Source organism: Rhinichthys klamathensis, unplaced genomic scaffold (assembly GCF_029890125.1).
Source record: "Rhinichthys klamathensis goyatoka isolate OS25496 unplaced genomic scaffold, OSU_Roscu_1.1 h1tg000764l_1, whole genome shotgun sequence".
Classification (NCBI taxonomy): Eukaryota; Metazoa; Chordata; class Actinopteri; order Cypriniformes; family Leuciscidae; genus Rhinichthys; species Rhinichthys klamathensis.
This window is the reverse complement of record NW_026607165.1, coordinates 595510-621065: the sequence shown is the minus strand read 5'-3', so window position 1 is coordinate 621065 and position 25556 is coordinate 595510. Positions and strand designations below refer to the sequence as shown.

General features: G+C 37.8%; 2 protein-coding genes across 2 annotated transcripts in view; one reads left to right on the top strand and one right to left on the bottom strand.

Moving 5' to 3' along the window:
• ogdhl (oxoglutarate dehydrogenase L) overlaps nt 1-17400 on the top strand; it is a 38235-nt gene extending 20835 nt beyond the window's left edge. Inside the window, exons 5-23 of the mRNA XM_056242876.1 lie at nt 3801-3916; nt 4163-4317; nt 4528-4674; nt 4761-4851; nt 4952-5131; nt 5287-5415; nt 5537-5716; nt 6840-6992; nt 7639-7741; nt 8422-8550; nt 9586-9736; nt 12254-12381; nt 12627-12805; nt 13379-13450; nt 13950-14075; nt 15729-15801; nt 15903-16066; nt 16152-16303; nt 16389-17400. Of these exons, the coding sequence (XP_056098851.1) occupies nt 3801-3916; nt 4163-4317; nt 4528-4674; nt 4761-4851; nt 4952-5131; nt 5287-5415; nt 5537-5716; nt 6840-6992; nt 7639-7741; nt 8422-8550; nt 9586-9736; nt 12254-12381; nt 12627-12805; nt 13379-13450; nt 13950-14075; nt 15729-15801; nt 15903-16066; nt 16152-16303; nt 16389-16512 (2552 nt within the window). The 3' untranslated portion in view covers nt 16513-17400. The remainder of the gene's footprint in view (nt 1-3800; nt 3917-4162; nt 4318-4527; nt 4675-4760; nt 4852-4951; nt 5132-5286; nt 5416-5536; nt 5717-6839; nt 6993-7638; nt 7742-8421; nt 8551-9585; nt 9737-12253; nt 12382-12626; nt 12806-13378; nt 13451-13949; nt 14076-15728; nt 15802-15902; nt 16067-16151; nt 16304-16388) is intronic.
• Nucleotides 17401-18921: 1521 nt separating this feature from the next.
• Nucleotides 18922-19502, bottom strand: cunh10orf53 (chromosome unknown C10orf53 homolog). Its single transcript, XM_056242924.1, has 3 exons — nt 19361-19502; nt 19092-19211; nt 18922-18998 (listed from the first exon to the last, which is right to left on the bottom strand). Exons 1-3 carry the CDS (start codon nt 19449-19451, stop codon nt 18934-18936), a joined length of 276 nt encoding a protein of 91 aa, XP_056098899.1. The 5' UTR covers nt 19452-19502; the 3' UTR covers nt 18922-18933.
• Nucleotides 19503-25556: the final 6054 nt, after the last annotated feature.

Sequence of the window (25556 nt, the reverse complement as noted above, 5' to 3'; positions counted from 1 at the left end):
AATATTTTCGTCTTTTATTTTATCTGCACATACTTTCAATCTTTATCTTTGTTGTTTATTTTGTGTAACGTCAGCGCTACAGTTCTTGCTTGCATTGCAAGCCAGCACAAGCTACAGAGCTGTGTCTAATGTAATTGGTGACTGACCTTGCCAACCCCAGCCACTGTGTTTATACGTCACTGTAGCAACAAAGCTGCACCCATCCGCTGCATACATCTCATTTTAATTACGAAAGGAAAATTAGATTGTTGGAGCCTACTGAAAAAAACTCTTTCATTGCAAAGTGAGGACTTCCAGTTATTAGACCATTCATCAAAAGACAAATTGTGAGCCCCATATCATTAAAATGTGAAATATTAACCATTAAACATGCTGAATGTATAGAATATGTGAATTCTCGGCACATAAAACCAGACGCTGTGCTGTTTCTGAGATGTTCCTGCATGTGCATACAATCTTTTAGATCAGTCTTTTCATTTTAGCTCAGGGCTTCCGAAGACCATTGGAAGTTGCTTCCCCAACCTCATAATCAGAGCTGATAGCACTTCATGTTATATAAGGATCAAGATTATTGTAATGAAGTTTAGTAACACTGCCAGTACCAGTGCTTGCGTTTTTGGTTATTTGGTGACTCATAGAGCTCGATTAATGGAAAGGGGGAGAGAGAGCATGGATGTGTCTGCTTTTAGGCTCTGTAGTCGTAAGTGGTCTGCAAACAATTCCTCATTTGGCCATTACAGATTCCCCAGTCTCAGACAGCGACAGGGACTGGAAGGGAGAGCTATGCCCCAGACTCAATCGCAAGCACAGGTTAATGTTATCTGAGATAAAGGCCCATAAATCTTCCCCTTTGCTCCTGTCAGGTCTTATTGCCTTTAGTGTCGCCAGAGTAGAAGGATGTAGCACATGTTCTCACAACAGATCGAAAAAGAGAGAGTAATACCCAGTGAGAAGACCTCTCAAAACATGCCTCTTTTACCTCACTACTCTCTCAATGTGTCAGTCAGGTTTTGTCATAGCTTTTCCTATAGCCTTCGTGCAGCTAATGAGGGTGTGTATTGGACCAGAAGGCTCTTAATTTCAGTATGATGCATCTTTCCTTTTTATCTGTACTGTGGCTTTAATTACATTTGCACCTGTCTCCTCTTGTGTGTGTTCCTCTCTTGAGGAGACACAGTCTTACTGATAGACCCCAGTGTTATCTACAGGATGCATTTGCAAACTACCACGATTGCCTGCATTGCATGGTTTTCTTTCACCATTTAGGGGTGTAACTAACCATCAAATTGGTAATCATGTTAGTTAGGATTGACATATCAGGGCTCCTGTGACTGAAATGGTTGAAAATGTGAAAAAAAAAAAGAAAGATTTGCTACAATAATTTCAAATCTAGAAAGCTTTGTGTGGGTCTTTATACGGTTTTGTTGTATATCATGAACAGCCTGTGAAACAACCTGTTTCCTCTGCTTATTTACTATATTAACATGAGTGAATAATGAATGTATGAATATATCAACACAAAATAAATGATTGCCAATATGTCTGAGAAAAACATAGGTGTTCTAGGGCTAATTCAAGTTTCAAGTTTAATTAATTTATAAAGCACATTTAAAAACAGCCACAAGACTGACCAAAGTGCTGTTCAAGACATCTAAATACAAATCCTAAATATACACACTTTAGATAATACACACAAATATAATATACATATTTAAGAAAAATGTGTCAAACCCCCCCCCCCCCCCCCCCCCCCCTCCAGAGAAAACAAATACGTTTTTAAAAGAGACTTAAAAATGTTCAGGGAAGGTGCAACTCTGATCTCTAAGGGCAGGTTGTTCCATAACCGTGGCCCAACCACAGAAAACGCCTCTACGTTTGAGTCGTGAGTGTGGGACTAGAAGGAGGTTTTGGTCACTTGATCTTAAGCTTCTGGAAGGGGTATAGTAAGTAGATAGGAGCATGGTTATGCAGACATTTATATACAAATAAAATAATCTTAAATTCTATACTGAATAGGCAGCCAGTGAAGGTCTCTTAGAATTGGAGAGATGTGATCATATTTACCACTTTTGCGAATAAATTTTGCAGCAGCATTTTGGACCAGTTGAAGGTGAGCGATTTGTGACTTGGAAATACTGCAATGCAATGAGTTGGAGTTGTCTAAACGAGAAGGAATAAAAGCATGAACAGACAGTGGTTTGTCAGTTAGGAAGTGTTTAATTTTAGACAAAAGACGGAGTTGATAAAAACTAGATCCAATTACGGAAGATATTTGTTTGTCAAGTTTGTCAAAGGCTCATCTAAAAGGACACCCAAATTCCGCACATGCTTAGATCTAAAGGCAGATAAGCTCCTCAAATCGATGCTGGTGGTATTTAAATTATCAGTGGGGGTGAAAACTATCAACTCTGTTTTATCTTCATTTAAAGATAAAAAGTTTTGAGCAAGCCAATATTTAACCGCATCTAAGCATAATAAAAGAGAAGTAGATGCAGACAGATAATTTCTCTTGATAGGTAATTATATTTGGGTGTTGTCGGCATAAAAATGGAAGGAAACACCATGCCTTCTTAAAATAGAACCCAAGGGCAGCATGTACAGCAAGAAAAGGGAGGGCGCCAAGATCGAGCCTTGTGGGAGGCCACAGGAGAAGTGACAGAAGAGCAGAAATTACCTATCTTGACCAAAAACTTTCTGTTTGATAAATAAGACTGAAACCACTTGAGGACAGTACCTTTTATCCCCACACATGACTCTAACCTAGAAATTAGTGTGGAGTGATCAACAGTATCAAATGCTGCAGTTAAATCTAAAAGAACAAGGACCACGGAGTCACCAGAGTCTGTAGTTAAATTTTTTTATTTAGCACTATCAAGAGGGCTAATTAAAGTATATCATTATTTAACAATTATACAATAAATATTTTTGACAATTATTAATAACCGCAATCACATTTTAGTAAATAATAATATGGTAATTCTCACTTTTTTTCTATACTAATCTCAGAGTTTTGATTAGAATACATCACATCCTTTCTGGTGCTCGCCACAAAAGTTTACACATTTAAACGCAACCAAAGCAAAAAAAAAAATTGCATCCGGAAATTCTGCATACACACATGAACGGAAATCCACACAGCTCCCGTACTACTCTGTATTCTAAATGAACGACTTCCACCCTGTCTTTGTCGGAAAAAGAGAAAAGGCAGTTTAAGTGTGTTTAATGCAAGCAACAATCAACACAGCATGATGAGCTGTGATGTCCGGATTGTGAATAAATTACTCTTTTGAACCGGTTCTTTTTAATGAGTCGTGTTTGAAAAGATCCATGAAACAGTCGTGTTTTGAGAAAGCTATTTAAATCAGATTCACTCAGTAAATCGTTCAGAGTCATTTTTGAGTTCACAACTGAGTGGATTACTGAGTTGCGAGTCATTCTTCAGTTATGTCCGATTCGAAACAAACCGGGAACAGTTATTGTGATGTATACTTTAAATTTGTGAGGCTTACATCAGTCTATTTTCTGACTCGTTGTTAATATGACAACATGTAATTTAAAAAACATATTCACAAGATTTGTTGTGTGTGGATGAATAATGGTATTCTAAAAGAAATGTTAAGTGTAAAGGAAACTGTGTTGAGTAACTTGTTGGAACCATAATAAACAGATCTTTACTTCACTTTAAATCATAATATTTGGTTTAAAAAGGAACATTGTGGGGGTCACATTACATTTCATTATAGTATTTTTTTGTTGTTGCCGTTTTTTCTTTAATATGCTTCTCCTCTTTTAATTTTTAGAGTCGTACGGCTTGGGAGAATCTGATCTCGATAAATCATTTCAGTTGCCACTAACCACATTTATTGGGGGAAATGAAAACACACTCCCACTGAGAGAAATCATACACAGACTTGAGGTGGGTAGATGCTGGATTACTGTGATATCACCCAGTATTTGAGAAGACACACTCCTTCCTCATTTCTCATTAGCTGGTTTTGTGACTGGATTGATTCAGATACATTCACTAGCTATTCTGAAAGGATGTAATTTGGGTAAATATGACAAGCTCATCGCTTATATTATGATGATGTTTAATTATACTTAAAAAAATGAATGGATTAATAAATGAAAGGGTAAACTGAATTTGCTTGGAATGTTCCAGACATCATACTGTGGACATACTGGAGTGGAATTCATGTTTATCAACAATATGGAGCAGTGCCAATGGATCCGACAGAAGTTTGAATCTCCAGGAATCATGATATTTTCTGACAGAGAGAAGAGGACCTTGCTGGCCAGGCTGGTTCGCTCAACACGGTGCATATCCTTAAAATAATGTGTTTTTTGCTTCTTTATTAGAGACTTATTTTTTCTTAGCCTAAACCACATTTTTGGAAGTCATCGTTGTGTCTGTGTGAAATAAATTAGAATTAATATACATTTAAATTGGAATTGTATTTCTTTTTAATTTAGCAAAGTAAAGCTGACAATGAAAGAATGTTCTATGTTAATGATTCATTGTTCTAGGTTTGAGGACTTTCTTGCTCGCAAATGGTCTTCAGAGAAACGTTTTGGTTTGGAAGGCTGTGAGGTCCTCATCCCTGCCCTGAAGATGATCATTGACAAGTCCAGCGAAACTGGTATAGAGAGTGTAATTATGGGAATGCCTCACAGGTACCTTGAAAACCTGCTCCATCCAATCTCAACCTGCTTTTATGAATTCCCCCCAGAAATAATAACACAACCTTTGACTCAAACAGGGGGCGACTGAATGTCCTGGCCAATGTAGTTCGCAAAGATTTGGATCAGATATTCTGTCAGTTTGATTCCAAACTTGAGGCTGCAGATGAGGTAATATAATTTAATTTCATCTGATGAAAGATGCTTTTGTCAGATCGGATCTTGTCTTATTGTGCTTCTGATGTACATTTCACACTTTAATCTATTCCAGGGTTCAGGAGACGTGAAATATCACTTAGGGATGTACCATGAACGGATCAACAGGGAAACGGATAAGAATATCACCTTGTCTCTGATGGCTAACCCCTCTCACCTAGAGGCAGTAGATCCTGTCGTTCAGGGCAAGACTAAGGCAGAACAGTTCTACAGAGGAGACACGGAAGGAAGGAGGGTTGTACTTTTATCTTCAGATTATCATTAAAGATGAACCACTGCAAGACATAACCACATATTCAGCTTTTTCTGCTGTTCAATGGCTCATCATTTGCCATGTTGGATGAACACAAACCAATAACTGCGATTTTAAGCCAATTCCTTCCTTTGCAGGTGATGTCCATTCTCATGCATGGTGACGCTGCATTTGCGGGTCAGGGAGTCGTATATGAAACCTTCCATCTCAGTGAACTGCCTTCATATACAACTCATGGCACCATCCATGTTGTAGTCAATAATCAGGTTAACACCAAACATCAGATTTTCCTATTAGAATGGATTTGAGGAGTAGCTTTCTGCAAAACCTTAACCCCTGACCTTTCAATATGTTGTATGATTGATGAGTGTTATCTGATGTTGCCAGATTGGATTCACCACAGATCCCCGAATGGCACGGTCCTCTACTTACCCAACGGATGTGGCTCGTGTGGTCAACGCACCCATCTTCCATGTCAACGCTGATGACCCAGAGGCTGTGATGTATGTGTGCAAGGTTGCTGTAGAATGGAGAAACACTTTCAACAAAGATGTGGTGATCGACCTGGTAAATACTGTGAAGACACATCACACATATAATTAAAATATCACTGAACCTTAAAATAAATCACTTGTTAGGACTGCTATAATGCTTGATTACAAAAGATCTATTTTTCTGGTTTCAGAATCACAATCTTTTCTGTTACACTTAGGGGTTTCAACTAGGGGAGTGTGAAGATACTGCAGGGGGGCCATGGACCGATATTTAAAAAATCTAGTTTAAAAACACATCAGAATATGTCAGGTGGGATCAGTCAGGAGTGAACCATATGTCAGGAATGAATTGGAGTTTTTGAACGAATCGGTTGAGTGAATAAAACAATGACTCGCTCATAACATTACTGAATGAATCAAGGTTTTTGAATGAATCAGTTGCATTAATGATTCCATGACAGACCTGCAGAAAAGCTTGCTGAAATGTCCTCACTACTAAAGACCAGTTCACATTAAGAATGAACTATAACAATACTTTTAATGTTAACTATAATGTTAGGAGTATTCTAAGTATGCAATGTAAAATAGGAAGGATTTTTTCGGGCTATCATCGGCTTTATCGTTCATCAGCTGGGATTAAAAACGCTCTGAAAGTGATTATAATATCCAACGATATTGAGTCCGATATTCTCTTATAGTTAAAGCGATTTTTAAAACTTCATGGTTAAAATTATTTATCTTTGTGTGAATGTCCCGTAATGCTCAGACTGACAGCCTGTCTGAAAAGTTCAAAAACATTGAGAAGCGGCAAATTCAAAACAGCATTTTTGCGCCATTGAATGGCACTTCGGAAAGGGAAAGCTACTTGATGAATCGCCTTCAGGAATACCGTGCTATGAGGCCATTAGCGAAGAATACATGGGATTCTGTGTGGCATAGCTTCGCGAATTATTTTGAACACTGAGGAAATTTATTTGAAACCTTACCTGGGAATTAAACCAATTTAAACTATATCTAAAATACATTAAAGAAACTTTCAATCCTAACTGATAAAGATGTAGAAAGAATGGAAAGATGGGAAAATGAGATAGACACTGGTAATAGTGTGTCTTTTTTATACAGCGATAGAAATTGTTTGAATTAATGATACTGAATTTGTATCTTATCACATGTAAATTGGCTGATGTGTTTTATAGGTGTGTTACCGGCGGTTTGGACATAATGAGATGGATGAGCCCATGTTCACTCAACCCCTCATGTACAAACAGATCCGCAAACAGGAACATGTGTTGAAGAAGTATGCAGACAAGCTCATCTCTGAGGGAGTTGTAACACTGCAAGAGTTTGAGGTTTGTGTCTCACTCTATGGAAATCTCATTATGATGTCGTTATGTAATGTGAAAATGTCCACCTGCTGTTGTTCCTCCCACAGGTCACCCTAATTGACCTTTTTAACTCATCTAAAGAATCTTTTCCACAGCTGTTGTTGTCCTGGCCTATTAGGGAGTGATGGGTTTCCTGTGTCGTTTGTATATTGTTTCCTGACAATTGATGGAGGCTGTGTTCAGATGCTCAGCCAATGTCTTTTCGCTCTGGCTATGACACGTTTCATACTTCACCCGATGACCCAGGCTTTCATTCCCTGGGCTCAAAGATAGCCTCCCCTCCCAACCACCCTCAGATTTGTGTCGCCGTAGAAACCACGATTGTCGGACCAAACCATCCCTCCAGTGCGGATAGCTGACACCTTGTCTCGCCCGGCGACAGCTCGTTTTATTTACAACTGCATCCCTGTCACTCTTCACTCGCTGACATAGCTCTAGGGATTTCACTTAGAGAATAAATTGTGACTGGAATCTTGCTGTTTTCTCTACGCCGTAGCACATAGGTGCCATGAATCATTAATTAATAATTTGTCACAAATGTGTCATGTGTCTGGGTTTTTGATGAATATAGTGGATGGCGGGCTACTGCTGTACTGTGAATTGTTTCCAGGAGGAGGTTGCTAAATATGACAAGATCTGTGAGGAGGCGTATACCAGCTCTAAAGATGAGAAGATCCTACACATCCGCAACTGGCTTGACTCTCCGTGGCCAGGTACATTTTGAGGACTTTATAGATACTAGGCGTTTCAGTGAAAATATAAGGTCTTATATTTCACTAATATAAGATAAATCAGTGAAAACACAAGATTTAGACCAGTCAGTTTCTCAACCGTTTTGGTATTCGTGGTATACACAGTATTCGAAAGCTCCTTAGTCCTAGTTTGAAACTTGTTTTAATCTATGGGCACTCTAGTTTTTGTAAATTTAAGTAGTAACTAAAATAATCGAAATTAAAAACTAAACTAATTAACTTTCAGAAATTTTAGGAGCTGAATGTTCTTTAGAGTTCAAAATCTTTTTAAACAATGTATTTTCCAGTCATTCGTGATGTATTGGATAAGCATTAAGGATAAGGATTTTTTTTTTTATTCACAATTTCTACTCAACAAAATATTTTAGAGCTTGGCATAACTAGTAAAATGTTTGTTCTTTATATAAATGCCTATGGCATTTTAAGATAATTTATGACTTTTCCAGGTCTAGAAATCACATCATATAGGTTTTCCAAGACATCCTGCAAAACAAACAGTTCTTAAGGGGGTGAATTAAAATAGGAAATATATCGTTTTTTAGTTGTTTTAGCTGATTTTAATGCTTAGTTTTGTGGGCCCCAGTTCCCTGATTGAGAGCCACGGATTTAGACCCTTATATGTGCTCTGTTTTGTGTTTAAGACTTCTTCAAACCAGATGGAGAGCCAAAGAGCATGAGCTGCCCTCCCACCGGACTAAGCGAAGATGTGCTCATGCACATTGGTTCAGTAGCCAGTTCAGTCCCTCTAAAGGACTTTGCCATTCATAGTGGTGAGTTTCAGGTATTTTGATTGGTAAGCATTTAATTCAGAAGTCTGTTTGTGACGGTGTTGAATTCACAATTTCTAAACTGAAAATCTTTTGCTTGAGAGTTTGTAACTATTGACATCAATATTTGGAAAATAGCCTTTTGTATTCCACAGAGTACAAGAAGGTCAGTCATACAGGTTTTTAAAAAGACGTCAGGGTTGACATAATTTTCACTTTTGCTTGAACTATCTGTGGAGTCCCAGAGCCTGTTACTAGCAGTCAGTTCATCAACTAAAAATTGTATGTAAATCAACTAGATTATATCTTACTGTATGTACTGTTAAGCTTTAACCACTAGGGACAAAACACTGGAAACTGACATCAAAGCATTGCAGGATGATGGTGGTAATGGTGTGGAACATCAGCAAAGCCCTGACAGATGATCCTTACACTTCTGATATAGGAATGTCTCATTGCTCCTCACGGGTCATCATTTTCTTTCACTGAGCAGCGGACACATGGGAGCTATAGTGGATTGATGGAGTTGCACTATGGGACCATTGCACTTAAAGAGCCGACTCCAATCTGGCAGCCTTAAATTCTGCTAAATCACCCGAACTACCATAGCCCTCCTGCTAAACTCTGCTTATTGCCTGCCTCTAAGCACAACTACCTCAGAGCATCAAACCATCCCACCGGCAAACTTATTTCTGACAAAGAATAATGCTTTATTCCAATGGGATATTGTGTATGAAAAACCAAGCTACTCTTATGGGTTTGCTTTTCATAAGCTTAAAGCTACATTCACCAAACTTGACACATATGTTCAGTCTTTCCTGACACCGTTTATGTATTTTCTCCTAAACTTTTCTGTTGGTCCTTTTGACTTCAGATGAAAACATTTACTATCCAGCTTATCTATCTATCAAACAGGGCCAACAAAGTCTGTCTTGACAAACTTCCCTTTCTAGAAATTTGCATTTATTTTCAAAGTGTCACACAACAAAATGTACAAGTCTATGACTTTCTATACGTTTTGTATCTGTCTTAATTCAGGCTTGTCACGTATCCTTCGAGGCAGAGCGGATATGGTTTCAAAACGCACAGTGGACTGGGCCCTGGCAGAGTACATGGCCTTTGGCTCTTTGCTGAGGGATGATATTCATGTGAGACTCAGTGGACAAGATGTGGAAAGAGGAACATTTAGGTAAGACATTCAGTCCATTTCCATTTGACACTACGGTGGCCGCTCCCTTTTGTTCTCTTTTATGAGTTATGAACGACTCAAAAAAAAGAAAGTTCTGCACATGCAGTTATGGGGAACCATAAGTTGTTGTCATATATTAATGTATTTCATGTATCAGGCCACTTTCTAGTATTTAACTGTCTAGATTTCTGTCGCTAAAAATAACCAAGTATATATTTTCTGCCTTATGGCTCCATTAAAACTAAAATGTCAACACATTGACAAATGACGTCAGCTTGTCGCACACATATAGAGTCCTCTGGGAGTGGCAGAGAGACACCCACATGGTGCCGTCACGGCACTGCTTCTGAATGAAACCCGTTTTATGTCACCCCACAGCAGTAGTAACATACTCCCACGTCTGTTCGTTTCTATCTTGTGCAAGAAATTTTGCCAGCCAGGTTTGTTTGAAATGGTATACACACATCAATGAAACTTTGAGACATCTTCGCAGCTGAATTTATCACACCACAAACGGCATTACTCACTGGTTCACTTTATAGTTTTTGACTCTACATTTTATCTCAATGGGCTCCAATGGACAGTTTTATGCTTTGCTTAGAACATAATGAAGGAAAAATGCGAGTGAAAAGACGTCAGCAAAAGAGCTTCTGTGTGTTATGAGCCTTTTTATCAAAGTAGATTGTCTGCTGGTGCATATATTCTTTTTTCTCATGCAAAGGCTCTGGGAGTGAACATATTGGTGTGCTCCAGTCTGCTGGTTCTGCTTTTTACTCAGGGAGTTAATGGCTATGAGTAATTGATTCAGTCTACTGTGTTTGGGAATGCACTGAGTACTGTGCTCTGGTCCCCTTGATTGATGAAACCAACACACAGCTGATGCACTGTTTACTCCCCAGATTCTCTGTTTTTCCAGAGCTAACCCTCAGGGACAGGACACTTCAGCTTAAAGAGCCACTTTTGATTTACATTTGTGATTAAATTAGCAGAGCAGACAGACCCCAATTAGACTGAACACATTCCTTGTGGTTACATTCTCATCTCATTTCACAACATTATCTAAGAAAGGAGCCCATATTTGTCAAATGTGAATCACCCAGTTTGTTGGGGAAATACGTGGTTCATACTAAATGTTATGTAACGTCTATATACTCATTGTAAGTCGTGACAGCATTGCGCAGGACATCATTACTGTGATATTTAAAGGACTTTAAAGATTGTCTAATCGCAATGGGTCTGATGGCTGGTTTGAACATCGCATCAGAGAGAGCCAGCAAAACATATCACATCTCCTGTCTCAGATCCACTGCTGTCCATGATCTCTCACACTGATAGGATATAAAGATTTAGAGTGCCTCTGTTCTGAGGTTTGACATTACAGCTTAAGAAAATATTCCTTAAAATGGCATTCCTTAAGCTGTTTCCAGAATTCACAGAATTTAGGTGTCGGTAGGTTTTATTTTATTTTACATAAATTATATACAGAGTCAGACACTAAGTTTATAAGTTTGGGGTCAAAAAGATTTTTTAAATGTTTTTGAAAGAAGTATTTAATGAATTTGATCAAAAATAGTTTTGTTAAAACATTTTTACAATTTAATACTGTAACACTCTTCTATTATTCTAAAATATGATTTATTCCTGCGATGGCAAAGCTGAAATTTCAACAGCCATTACTCACATTAGTCACATGATCCTTCAGAAATCATTATAATATGCTGAATTGGCGATCAAGAAACAATTTTTTACTGTTTTCAGTGTTAAAAACAGTTGTGCTGCTTAATATTTTTGTTTAAACCGTGGTATGTTTTTTTCAGGATTCTTTGATGAATAGAAATTTTAGAATAACATTTTGAAATATACATTTTTAACAATGTAAAATACTTTACCTTAATTGAATGCATCCTTGCGGAATAAAAGGATTAATGTCTTACAAAATAAACAATAAATAAATAAAAATCTTAATAAACCCAAACTGATATTACATTAAATTGATCAAAAGTGACGGTGTACACACACACACACACACACACACACACACACACACACACACACACACACACACACACACACACACACACACACAGCTGTGTTTTTGTGATATATGAGGACATTCCATAGGCGTAATGACTTTTATACTGGACAAACTGTATATTCTATCCCCCTACACTGCCCCTATCCCTAAACCTACCCATCACAGGAGACATGCTGCATTTTTACATAAAAAAAAAAAAACATTGTTTTTTAAGCTATTTGAAATATGAGGACTCATGCAATGTCCTCATATATCACGTGTAAGTTGTAATACCAGTGTAATATGCATGTCATTATACACATTTGTGTCCTCATATATCACCAAAACAAAAGCATCATGTGTGTGTCATTGTCTGTATATTTTATATGACTTTCTATAAATATATGTAAAAAAAAACAAAAAAAAACGAAATCAAGCAATAGTTATCTTTTTTTTTTTTGCCCTGTTTAGTGCTTCTTGAATTTGTGATCTCATCTTTGCAGTCACCGTCACCACGTCTTGCATGATCAGGAAGTTGATAAGCGCTTCTGCGTTCCGATGAACCACCTGTGGCAGAACCAGGCTCTCTACACTGTGTGCAACAGCTCCCTGTCTGAATATGGGGTTTTGGGTAAGAACCACCTGTGCTCATTTTGCATCTGGTTATCAATCAGAGTGCACAGACATTTTAATCATCCAAGGTATTCCCTGTTTCTGATACCTGTAAAATTACCTTCAGAAATGATCAGCCTGTACAGAACAAGCTGTTTTCTCCCACTATTTACCGACACATCTCCTTGCAAAAGACATACTCGGAATACTTTGGACATAAAAAATACTGTATAAATGATTCTGACACATGTTGATTTCGATTAGGTTTTGAGCTTGGTTTTGCAATGGCTAGTCCTAATGCCTTGGTGTGCTGGGAGGCTCAGTTTGGCGACTTCCACAACACAGCCCAGTGCATCATTGACCAGTTCATCTCTGCAGGCCAGGCCAAGTGGGTCCGTCACAATGGCATCGTTTTACTGTTGCCCCATGGGATGGAGGGAATGGTGAGTCTACTGATGGCATGGTCAACTTATTCTACTAACGCTAAGCCTAATCTAACCATCTACTAACTCTCAAATGAGAGTTAGTTTACATGAAGTTACAAATTAATGAGAGTTAGTTGCAAAGTTACTTATAGTTGGTAGAATGTATAAAGTAGACTATGGAAATAAAATGTAACCATTGTATGTTGCTAAACATAAAAGATTTGTTCCACTTGCAAATGTAATTGAAAACACACAAGACAACAGTATAAATATCATGTATTATTTAACTAATTTCTTATTTCTGCTTTTGCCCTATTAGACCATATCAAATGAAGTGTTATTTTTAGAGTCATTTATGTAGATCATCGCAGTCCTATTGACCACTGAATCTAATTTCCTGCAGGGATAAAACACAGGGTAAAATCTTTTTCAATCCTTTCCTTTACTCAAAAGCAGAATAGCTGTACTAGAATCAATAATGATGACTCAAGCTTGGTCTGAGCCAATAAATGAGGCTATAATTCTTTAGCTTAGTGTGGCGTTTGATAGACCTACACTCATTAGCACTGGTGTGTTTGCACTAATGAGCAGGGCCCGGAGCACTCGTCAGCACGGCCTGAGCGCTTCCTGCAGATGAGCAAGGATGACCCTGATCGCTATCCCGTAAGTAGCTTTTCTGCTCATGCCTCCTACTGATGGCCACAGGTAGTTTGAAACGGATACACTTTACTGATTGCCAATTTATTTGATGCTTAATATAGTTCATGTTAATACTGCTTTCCTTTTTAGTCTAGCAGTATGTCAGTCCCAGTGGCAGGTAAAGACATTCAGGAGACATGAATGGTACTAATTACAACCCTGATCAGTATTTACAAGACGTGATCAACAGGGCTATTGACTAAATCAGCCAAAAGTAAAATCAATTCATGATTGTCCTCTTCTTGCAGAGGAAGTTATTTGCGAATTCATGAGTAAAATTCTTGGGTGACACTATCTTTGTGCTATCTATATAATATGAATTATGTTAAATATTTTAAAAGAATGGACATCTACTGAAATATCACAGAATTATTATGTTTTTGCAGTGACCCATTATGTTTTGTTTTGTTTGTTTTTTGACATGATAATTTTATTGAGCTGTGTTTTATTTACTTCTTTTAAGGAATTCACTGGAGACTTTGAGGTCCAGCAGCTCTATGACTGTAACTGGATCGTGGTCAATTGTTCAACACCTGCTAGCTACTTCCATGTGCTTAGAAGGCAGATCTTATTACCATTTAGGAAGCCAGTAAGACCAACCTTTTTCCTTTCTATGTGTCAGTATAGCATGTACAATATTATTTTTTAGTGTATTTTGTGGATTCATTGTTCTGTCAATATACAATGTTTAATTAATCTGAATGAATTAGTTTAAAGGTGCCGTTCTTCATGTTTTTTTGAAGCTTTGATTGTGTTTACAGTGTGCAATATAACATGTGTTCATGTTTCGCGTGTAAAAAAACACAGTATTTTTCACACAATTTACTTATCTGTATACCGCTGTTTTCACTGTCCAAAAAACGGCCTGATGACTTCCTTGTTCTATGAAGTCCCTCCTTCAGAAATACGTAACGAGTTCTGATTGTGCCAGCGGTTCCTGTGTTGTGATTCGACAGCAGCTTATCGCACGTTGCCCGGAAAGGTCATGCCTCTTACCATAAATTGGAGATGCATGCGCTGCTGAAGTGCTTCTTCTCCGTGGGAGCGCAACAAGACCACACCCCCTTTTTTGTGTATTCCTGTGGGCGGAGATTAGTCAAAAAACTGTTCTAGTTACGTCATTAAAAAAGGAAGTAAAGGGATGTAGTCCAAACCGGCCGTTCGCTGTATGCTTTAAAAGGGGACTTCTGTTAAATAAAATATCTCGCTAGGCATTGAACTTTGAGATTTATAATTTTACAGGTATTATTTATGCTCTAATAGCAACATTACACACTAACTAAAGTTTGAAAAATGGAATCGTGAAAAACGGGACCTTGAAAAAACGGTTTGAATAAATGATTCAATGACTCACTAATAATGCTGCAATTGTTTCATCGCCACCTACTGGTGTAACAATGTAATCGATACAATCGTTATTTGAAGTGCCATGTTTTCAAAAGGTGATTTGCTCTATTTGCTACCGTTGACATCAGTGTTTATATCAGAACTATAAACTTTTATTCCAGACAATATGAATATTTGTAATTAATAGAAATAACAAAACTTTGTGGTTAAAAAGACTGTTTGTGAAGCTGTTTCATACCTATACTGTACGATAACTGCTCTGTCTGCCTCAGCGTCTGCACGAACACAGATTTGAATGTTCCGGTGTGATTTTGTCGAAGGTTTAATAGAAACAGGCGAATGGTTGTCAATTAGGAATTAGATCGCGTGGGTGTTTGAATCGAGATAGCAATCTTTTAACGATTAATCGTTCACCTCTAATACATAGGCTATGTTTATGATTTATTAGAATGCACATTTGGTATTATAGATTTAGATAGACTTGAGCTATTATATTAATGTCACAGGCACAGCTGATGTGATGGTAGATGGACTTTATTGACTTAAGCCTTAACTTTAATGTGAAAGTTTAATGTATGCCCCGCCCCCAACCCTCTTTTGCTTCTGTGCCACTGCAATTGTCTAAAGTGATTCCCTGTTGTGGAGAAATGCAGAGGTTTGTGGAGCATGAGAAAATCTCTTCCTGAGTAAATTAAACTGAGAGCGTCTGGGGATGATATTGTTTGTTTTGTATGAAACTGCTCTTAATTTACTGTTTTGCTTGATTTCACAGCTGTGTTACATTACTATTTTTGTATTCCCCAGTCTAGATTGAAGTTTCAAAAGTTCCTAAATGCAATGAATCAAGTACAGTTTGCCTTAATTTGACTGACCACGTTTTCATATTTTTATTCAGCTGATCATTTTCACACCAAAGTCTTTACTGAGGCTGCCAGAGGCCCGTTCCAGTTTTGATGAGATGATCACAGGTACAAAATTCTGGTACAGAAACATTGAATCAAGCTCTTTATGCTTTGTCCAGCTTTTAGTGTTTAACATGTGGCTGTATCTCAATTTATTCATATAATAGGGACAAATTTCTTAAGGATAATTCCAGATAACAGTCCTGCATCGGAAAACCCAGAAAAAGTCAAAAGGGTCATCTTCTGCACTGGAAAAGTGTACTATGAGCTGGCAAAAGAAAGAAAACAGCTTCAGTTGGAGGAGGACGTTGCAATTGTCAGATTGGAGCAGGTTGCCATTATAGTCTCTTGATTATAAGTAAAATGGCATTGCAAAAATTCCTTTATTCACAATCAAATACATTCTTTCCTCTTAGATATCACCATTCCCTTTTGACCTCATCAAGGCTGAGGTTGAGAAGTACAGCAACGCTGAACTCATATGGTGTCAAGAGGAGCACAAGAACATGGGCTACTATGACTACGTAAGGCCACGTTTCCTCACAGCGCACCATAAGAATCCAATATGGTGAGTCTCTTTTTAAGCTAAATGTTTGGTGTAGCCTAAACAAACTTTTACGCACCAAATTAAAAATATTCACACTCACTTTTAGGTATGTTGGCCGTGACCCTGCTGCAGCCCCTGCCACAGGAAACAAATTCACTCATCTGGCTGAGCTGAAGAGGTTCTTGGACACTGCGTTTAACCTTGAGGCATTCAAGGGCAGGAGTTTTTGATGCTGTTGTGGAAATTAGCCTTTAAAATTAAATATAACTGGTATCAACGCACAATTTATTAGATAAAGTGATTTTCATGTTGCCAAATTATGTAAAATTGTTGAATTATATTGAAAAATAGAGCACAAGACAACAAATATAAAGAAATTAGTGTACTCATTCTGTAGATTTAGCTGTAGATTTGGAGCAGAAATCATTTATCCGTCTTAAGTAATCTGTATTCTTATTTATTTTTTTGTCTTCCATAACTGTCACACTTGGCTTCATCCTGAGACATCAAACAGATGGCATGTAGACAAGTAACAATATTCTCTGTAGCTTCCACAAAATATGCTTCCTTTTTAGACTTTAGGGTTCTTGTGGTGTTGAAGACTTATGGGAATGAGGACATTTATAACGTCAACATGTCTGTGACAACTTTGAAATGCTATACACACTGGGAAACAAATATAAGGAGGTAAATAAAACAATTACTTAAATCAAATAAGCACAAGTATCTGATGCATTGTTTTTCTGTGTAATCTTACTGTCCGCAAACTGCTTTTGTAGTGTAATTTAGCTATACTAAAACTTGTACATGGTCATACACTAATGTTCATTCTATGGCTGCATAAACAGTTAAACCTTGTCACTCAAGCTGGACAAAACAGCTGTAAACTGGATTTTACTTGAATCTGTGCTGTGGGTAATTCATGTGATAGACACTTGCAAAAGTGAATTTAATGCAAATGTTTAAAGGGTACAAAAATTGGTTTTTAGTATACTATAGATACCGGACATTGCTCATAGGGGAAAAAGATCATACATTTAATTCACTGTGATAGATTGTGATGAATGATAGACGTTTCACAGCAATAATGCAATAAACTGCGTGTCATTGACAAACGATTGATGCTTTTGGATGGTTTTTATCATTTATCATATACCTGTGTGCACATACATACGAGGTCTCTCCACAGGCAGTGTGCTACCTTTATACAGCAGGACACCATTAGTGGACTCATAACTATGGAAGTAAAATAATGTCAAATGTTTTTGAAATAAAAAGCCTGTTGAATTGCACTACTTGAAAAAAAAATAGGCATTGCATTAACCATGCTTGCATTTTTATGCATTGTATTTTTAGGGCTTGCATTTTTATGGGCTGAAATTCAACATGGTTGAATATTTAAGCTGTGAATATTTCAATTAAAAACATTTCAAACACATTTTCATTATTAAAAAAATTCAATAATCCATATTCACCATTCATATTTCATTTCCAAAATATTCAAACTGTTTAAAAATACAACCAATAATATTCAACAGGCAATTTTCGGGCGATTTTATTTCGCTTTGCAAATTCGCTTCCACAAATTCAGTGGTTCAAATTCGACAGTAAATTCAACATTGACGTCCAGGAACTGCAGGAAAAGCAGAAGATTGCCGAGCATACTCTCCATCTGCTGTTAGTCGATCTCACCAGCAGGAGGTGCAAGCGCGTGTTGTTGACGAAGACCAGCAAAATTAGAGCAAGTCATTCATTCATAAAACTCATTTACAGCAATGTAAGTTTATTTGTGATTATTATGACGGCTGTTTTTGTTAAATTCGGTGCCTTCACGGTTACTTTTCCTGTGTAGCCTACATGCATATTTCTCTACCGTGAACGAGATCATAATTTTATTCCCCGATGCGGATATACAGATCCAATGTTACATTTTTGAGGTTGACATATATTCTCTTGGTTGTTTAGTTGCCTTAACTTTATATTGGCGATGTGCTGCATGCAGGCTATTAGGGTTTCCCTCAATACTTCAGGATTCCCCTGCTGGACATATACGCTTAACGTAGCTTAATGGACTAGTGATGTAAAAGTCCAAACTCACAGGCAAGCAGAAGGACTCAGAACAACGCGCACAACTAAGCGTTTCCAGTGAGACTGGCATATAGACTGGCTTGATGTTGGACATTCGCACATTTAGGGACCGTCTCTAAAGTGTATACGACTTTGGTATACACGTTTCTAACTTCAATAGCATTTGAATAGAACGACTTACAGTCATAAAACCAACTGTAAGTGTTCATGTAGTGTCAGGCATAATGCGCACTCTTTGGATTTTTGATATTTATTCAAATAAATTTAAGTTTGCTATTGAAGTTATAAACGTTGTATGCAACTTTAGAGACGGTCCCTAAATGTGCGAATGTCCAATGTCAAGCCAATTTTTTTAATGTCAAGCAATTCAACAGGCTTTTTATTTCAAAAACATTTGACATTATTTTACTTCCATACATAACATGCATGCCAAAAAATGGTAATGTCTACATGGCTCACTAGATTTTAAGACTGGCTATGTTTTGAATAGTATACAACTTGTACACAATATGCTAATATCCTTTTTTTTTTTGCATACAGCACAGCAGTACTTGGCGTGTCATTCAATACGCGTTCCTCACGGCATCAATGGCCTCCAGGCACCGCGGATCAAGTCGTCCATCACCCCCTATGAGCAAAGATGAGTTTTTAAAAAACACTTTGAGCATCGCATCTGTGATCTTCCAGAAAGCAGAGGTTTCCAAATGCTGGCGCAATTTACCAAACTGAAGATCAGTAATGTTGCAAGTGTAGACGCACTCTCCATTGACAATGAGCTCTAATATATTCCAGTCATCTGTTTTCTCGAGGACACACTGGTGGCCGTCGTCTTTTAGGACAGCTAGGGGGAAAGCAAATAAGTAACCATAGATTCCGCCAGATTACAATAGTATATTGTTACTACAAGCGGTTAACTCGGTATCCGTTTTTTAAAAATGCTAACAAAATTAATAAAACGTATTTAAAGCTTTTGACACACCCAAGGATTACCTTGTAAACCGTCCAGGCGAAATGTTTTGTGCTCTACAATACCACACGACTCATATGGACCGTACCGCACTGTTACCACTGATTTAGGCATAATTATACTATTAAAATCTATTCGTTAGCCACCACAAGGCAAGGCTGTTGTCAGGACTGAGTTTGTGTTTGTGTTACTGCTCTCCATAGTAACCAGTGGGAGCACTGAAACAACAAGCAAACAAATCTCTGGAAGCAGCAGGATACACACACACACCGGGCAAATGCAATGTTATCTTGATTCACGTTTCACACTGCTCGAAATTTACTAGAGGTAAACAATCATACTGGATATTCATAAACTGACGTATATACCCAAACCCCGGGTTAACTTTGGTATTTGCATATTTGCACTGCAGTGTCGGTGTCCTTGATTGGACAAACGCAGCACGTGACCTGTTTGGTCCTGCTGATCTCACATCCTCCTCAAATATTGCCGACTGTTTTTCCCGAATGGACTTTCTGGATGGTAAGTAGCCTAAAACGGTCTCTTAAAGGGGTCCTATGCTTTTTCAACTTAAGTGTGTAATTGCTGTTTGAGCATAAAAAAGACCTGTAAAGTTACAAAGCTCAAAGTCCACTCCATATTTTACTTAACAGAACCTCCTTTTCAAGAACTAGGCTACTGTGAACGGCTCATTTGGACTAACGTTACAACATGATTTTTCCAGATCTTACAAAGTCACAATGGTAGGTACTCATTTAAGTAATGAGTAGGCTACTCTGGGTTCGGGCCAAATTCCGAGCTCGGAGCTGCTCACTGCAGAGGAAATGGGTGGTGCATACGTGTAGCTCCTCCTTGCTAGAGCTCCAGTGAGGAGGAGCAAAGTAATTTGGGCCTATTGGATGGAGCTAGCATATCCAACCACACCCTAACCCTACACACAACCAGAGAATGTCTAATGGGCTCTATGCACGGCGGTATTTCCGGTGAAGGTCTAAGGATGCTGGATTACTTCCGCCGATCGTAGAGTCCAATGCTATACCGAGAATTTATATTGGTTTTTATACTCTATTGCTATACTAAAGAAACGTTAGTCACAAAAACAGACACCCCTCATTTTGTTTATGCTTCTGTGTTTATTATATTAAATAAACATAACTATATATAAAATTACATCTAAACGTATTAAAGTTTCGTTTCAAAGACGAGAGGACAGTAAATTTTGAAGACTCTGCCATAATCCCGTTTTCCTCTGCTTTAAATCTCCCCAACCGGAAACGCAAGAGCATCCTTGCGTCAAACGCGGAAGTTATGCGTGCATATAGCCCATAGGAGAGAACTGGCACTCTCTGGTTACTTCCGGTTTCTGTACTGGCTGCAGTAACACGTCTCTGTCCATGCGGGGGCGCTCGCGGGCGAGTGCAGAATGAATGGGAGTCTCTGGGGTTTCACCCATAGACAGTAAAAGAAATGGACACAGTGACCCCGTTGATTTCAACGGAGAGAGTTGAAGCCCAACATGGGCACTCACTTCCTGATAGCCAAGCGCACTGCGCAGGCTCAAACTGAGCTTGACGACGTAGTTGTCACGTGAGCAACCGTTCTGACCTTCTAGTAGCTGCACCGGGCCAAATCTGAATTGAAATCTGAAACAAATCTGTTGTTGAAATATTTTGTCCCGTTGCTTTTATGAACTCTCTATCTATGGGCTTCTCCCTTGACTTTATGCCTCCATGTCCACCGATTGCCTCATAGACAGTAAACGATTGCCTAAGAGCTTCTACTTCTGTCTATACGGTAATTTCTCTACTGTGCGACAGAGCGTCCCGTGGTTATGACGCAATCGTTAGCCTATTTTTACAAGAATGGCTTCTACGGGGTCATTACCTTGTAAGATACAAGGTAATGGAGCATTTTATACATTGTCGTGTTTCTTTAGAAATAAATAATGGACAAATGGAGTCTTTGGACGCCTCAGATGTAAAGTTATTCGCTGTCAAAGTGACGCCAAAATGAATGGGAGTCAATGGGATGCTAACAGCAGGTGATAGCCAGCTACAATGGCGGCCCCCGGAGGCAGCTTCAACTTCCGGCTGATGGATTACCCCCTTGGTTTCACCCCCAGAAATCCACTTTTCTCAGGATGTAATTTTTTGTCAAGTAATTTGAAAGTTGCATTCAAAAGGGGGGACTAAGATAATACACTCAGCTGAAAACTGCATTTTTAAGTTCACTTATCTGTTCTAAAAATCCGTTCAAAAATGTGATGACGTCACATAATAGCAGAATGCTAGCGTGTTCCGGCCAACAACGGCCCAACCTGTAAGAAATCGAAAGGACATAACTACTCATTTATTTGACTTTTGGTCTATAATCTATATTGAACTTGTGGAATCAACAATAAAATCTATTTTGATTCAACGACAAGCAGGAGAAAGAGATACATTTAGCCGTCTAGCTCCATAGACTCCCATTTATTCTGCACTCGCCCGCGATCACCTCCAGTGGAATTCTAATGGAACTGCAACCAAGATGATACACAATGGGGCTAATAGGAAGTGCCAAGGCTTTCCGTAGACGGGCTTTGACACAACTCTATCCCTCCACCCCCTTAGAGCTCCAGAGAGGAGGAGCTGGTCGTCATGTCATTTGACTAGAGTATGGGGTCTCTGTGGAACAAAAGTGGGCGTTTCTAAATTTGTGGCTGTTTTAAAACTGGTGGGTGTTTATAAATCATGCAATGAAAATGCCCTAGACCCGACCCCACCCCTAAACCCTACCCTCACTGTGATGTGGGCAAATCAGGTAACGCGGTCGAAAACGCCCCTCTGTTTATGGCCTCGCCCACTGATCTGGTCTCCTATTACTGTCCTGTAGAGACCTATACTTGTTTGACTATGTAGTGAGTACACTTGCCCCGGACAGCACGACAAATACGCATAACCTTTACTCTATTTAATTATATGTAAGTGTGAACTTGTGAAACACTGTTCCTGAACATTATAACCCCAACATGTGCTGTACATTTTATGGAGAACAGCTTGTTTTCTGTTGATTTTGTAAGCTCTCGCTTTTTCAAGATGGTTCACCGCTCCTTAAGGAAAATTAACCATGGTTGTGTGATCGATTACTGTTTGTATTACCTTAGTTTTCTGATAAATCACGATTAAATGGTGGATAACACCGTATCTATAATGTATATGAAAATTACAAAAAACACCACTCTGAAACATCCAATGAAATCTGTGCTTGCAAAGTCTGATCATCATGAAATCCGTTCTGCACAGTCCTATTGTTCCTCAACAACTTGTTCAACTTTTATTGTTGTTGATTAATATAGTTTTATATTTTTCGTTTTGGCTAATGGGGATCCAAATAAACAAACAAACAAATAACATTGTCAGAGTCTGAATCGGGCTCAAATTCATTTGTAATTGACGGCATCCTCAATATTTACACTAAAGAAAAACTCATGGTTATGGAGGGGCTGGATAACAGCACATTACATCCGTTTACTATTGATGAATCATCGTGTCACGCTGCTTGCGTCTGGTGTAGAGAGGGTGTTACTGATCATGATGCTCAGGATCTGTGAATGATCATAATTTGTGTATAAGCCTGAGTTTATCCTGATTTACTGATCCTGATGGAAAAATATAAAAGCCCTAAACTCCAATAATATTTTGGAAACGGGTGTTTTCAGCTCAGTTTGAACGAAGCGTCCATAGAATACAGTTCATTTCAGGGGTACAAAATGAATCTGTTCCCGGTCCTAGTGTAAAGCCAAACTGATTGTTTGTAGCGAGAACTTGCTACGATTGGTCAGTGTAATGCGACTGTTATCTGATTGGCTAAATTAGACGGTGGATGGAGTTCACTTATTTGTGGATTTGTCTGCACGTCTTGACACTAGAAGTGTTTTAAAATCCACAAATGTGTGCAGGGATCTACAAATGCACAAGCTATTCACAAATGAATGGCAGGTATGGAGTGTTTGTGGCATAAAACTCATTTTGATCTCATTTTATTTATTTGTGCATTTTATTCATTTTTGTGAATCTCTTTACATTTATTAGTGAATCTCAATCTATTTATATGGAATAATGCAGCAATTTTAACCTCATACCCCTCAAATGCTAAAACTACTGTTTATGTGTGTTTCCGTGACAGTCTGTAAATATGAAGCGTGCGAATCGGTGGTTGTCGGTTCGGTTGTATTCTATCACCTCACCGTTTCACACTGTACAAGTTTTCAACACTATCTCTGGACCAACTAGTACGAGTGAGTATGAGGTGGCTAATTCATACAAATTCATAAGACCTCAATTCTTATGATTTGTCTAAACCCTAGAGATGGGTAGGTTTAGGGGTGGGGTCAGGGGAAGGTCATTCTTACGAATTCATACCAATTTGGCAAATCGTAAAATAGGCCTATGTATGATTTAGCAAAACTCTATATTCAATCAAGATATTGAATTAGCCACCTCGTAAAATAAGTACAAATTGCCGTGAGATCGGGTTGGTTTTGCCGGGTTTTATAAGCCCCGGGTAAAAAGCGGCGCTAACCCCGCTTCAAAATTACAAGTGTGAAACGTTCCATTACTCTGGGTTAAAAGTGAGTTTAGTACTATGATATCATTGGGTGAAACGCGTTTAGTGTATCAAGCTGGTTATATAGAAATATTTAATTTAATTTAGCAATATTTTAAATGCTATTCCTTTTTGTTTGAAGTGTTACATTTTATATAGGCCTAAGCCCAATATTGTTTCCATTGGTAATCTCAAAATTATTATTGCATTGTTCTTCTATTAAAAAATAATCTAGTTCCTCTTCAGAATTAGATTACAAGTTATTTTAGGTTTGTCTTTGGAGTCCGATGTGACATTCTGAAATGTTTAGTCTTAACACAACAGTTGTAGGTTTCTATGAATACAACCACTTTCTATGATGAATTTTAATGTACTTGGCAGTTTGCATGTCTTAATGTAATGTGAAATGTAGAACACTTTTTATGCTGTGGTGTGGTAAAAAAAGTAGTTGGTGGTATGAAATACTCAGTGCACACATCATTGGTTTTGATTAGTATATTTTATAGCATCATTAGAATACAGTGATATTGATAAATATACCATTTGTCTTTTTAGAACTCTAACATAGAAAAATAAATATCCCAGAGTTAAAGAATATCACAGTTTAAGCACTCCACCACCAGTTTAACAAAATACATTCTGTTACATCTTCACTTTCACATATTTGCTGTTTCCCTAATGTTCTGTATTCCTCATGTTTCCTCATCCTCATGTATTCTTCATGCTTAACATAAGGTCAAGATGTGCAACTAACATATTTTATTACCGATACTAAGGCTATAATTTCTCTATATATGCAGTATAAGTATTCTCTATATAATCTAGTATAACATGATTGAGTGGTTTATTAGTCAATTTCAGCGTAGCTATTTTACTACAGTACATATTTGATCTAGTTATAAAGTGCTAAAATACATTTCTCAAGGCATTACTGTTTTAGTATTTTTTTTTTACATCTACTTTACATTTACTATCATGACTGGTTCAACACGTAGGATATACAAATTACGTACATTTAAAAAACACAGTGTTTAACGGAATTTCACAATATAAAACATATTTTCACTTAGTCTTTATCTGTGTACATTAGACAAACATCAAATATTGTTCCTTTTTGTTTACATATACTGTATAGACCTACTGTGCAACATGTGTCAGTGTCATTTTCAGACTTAACATAAGCACAATGTCAATGATTACAATGATTGTACTTAAAAAAGAAGCTTTTTTCACTGTAATAATCTATTCGTCCCTGCTATTGCGTTGGAAATCAAAAATCCCTGTTACTATTATTGCATTGGAAATCAAGACAACCCCACATAATAGAATCATATAACAATGTTCATTGTTCGTAATGGATGATATTCTTTAAAAATGTATGCACACTGACTTGTTTTTAAGAGCTCAGACTGCATTTCAGAATATGGCCCATTGAGAATTCAATTTATAACACTTAAAACACAGCACACTTTAAAGCTATAATACCATATATATTATAATGCCTGGTCCTGACATTTTGTTTGTATACTGCAGACCCAAAATAGACTTTGCGATATAAGTTTTCTTTTTTTTTTTAACAGATAGATCTTTGATTTGAAATAAATTAAACAAACTTTGAAATGTGTATGTGAG

Bases quoted from the DNA above. Each gene is read 5' to 3' on its own strand.
- cunh10orf53 (XM_056242924.1), bottom strand. From the start codon at position 19,451: ATGCCTAAATCAGTGGTAACAGTGCGGTACGGTCCATATGAGTCGTGT. The intron at 19,212-19,360 runs GTAATCCTTGGG...CTTTCCCCCTAG, and splicing joins TCGCCTGGACGGTTTACAAG to CTGTCCTAAAAGACGACGGC. The intron at 18,999-19,091 runs GTAAATTGCGCC...CTTTGCTCATAG, and splicing joins CATTACTGATCTTCAGTTTG to GGGGTGATGGACGACTTGAT.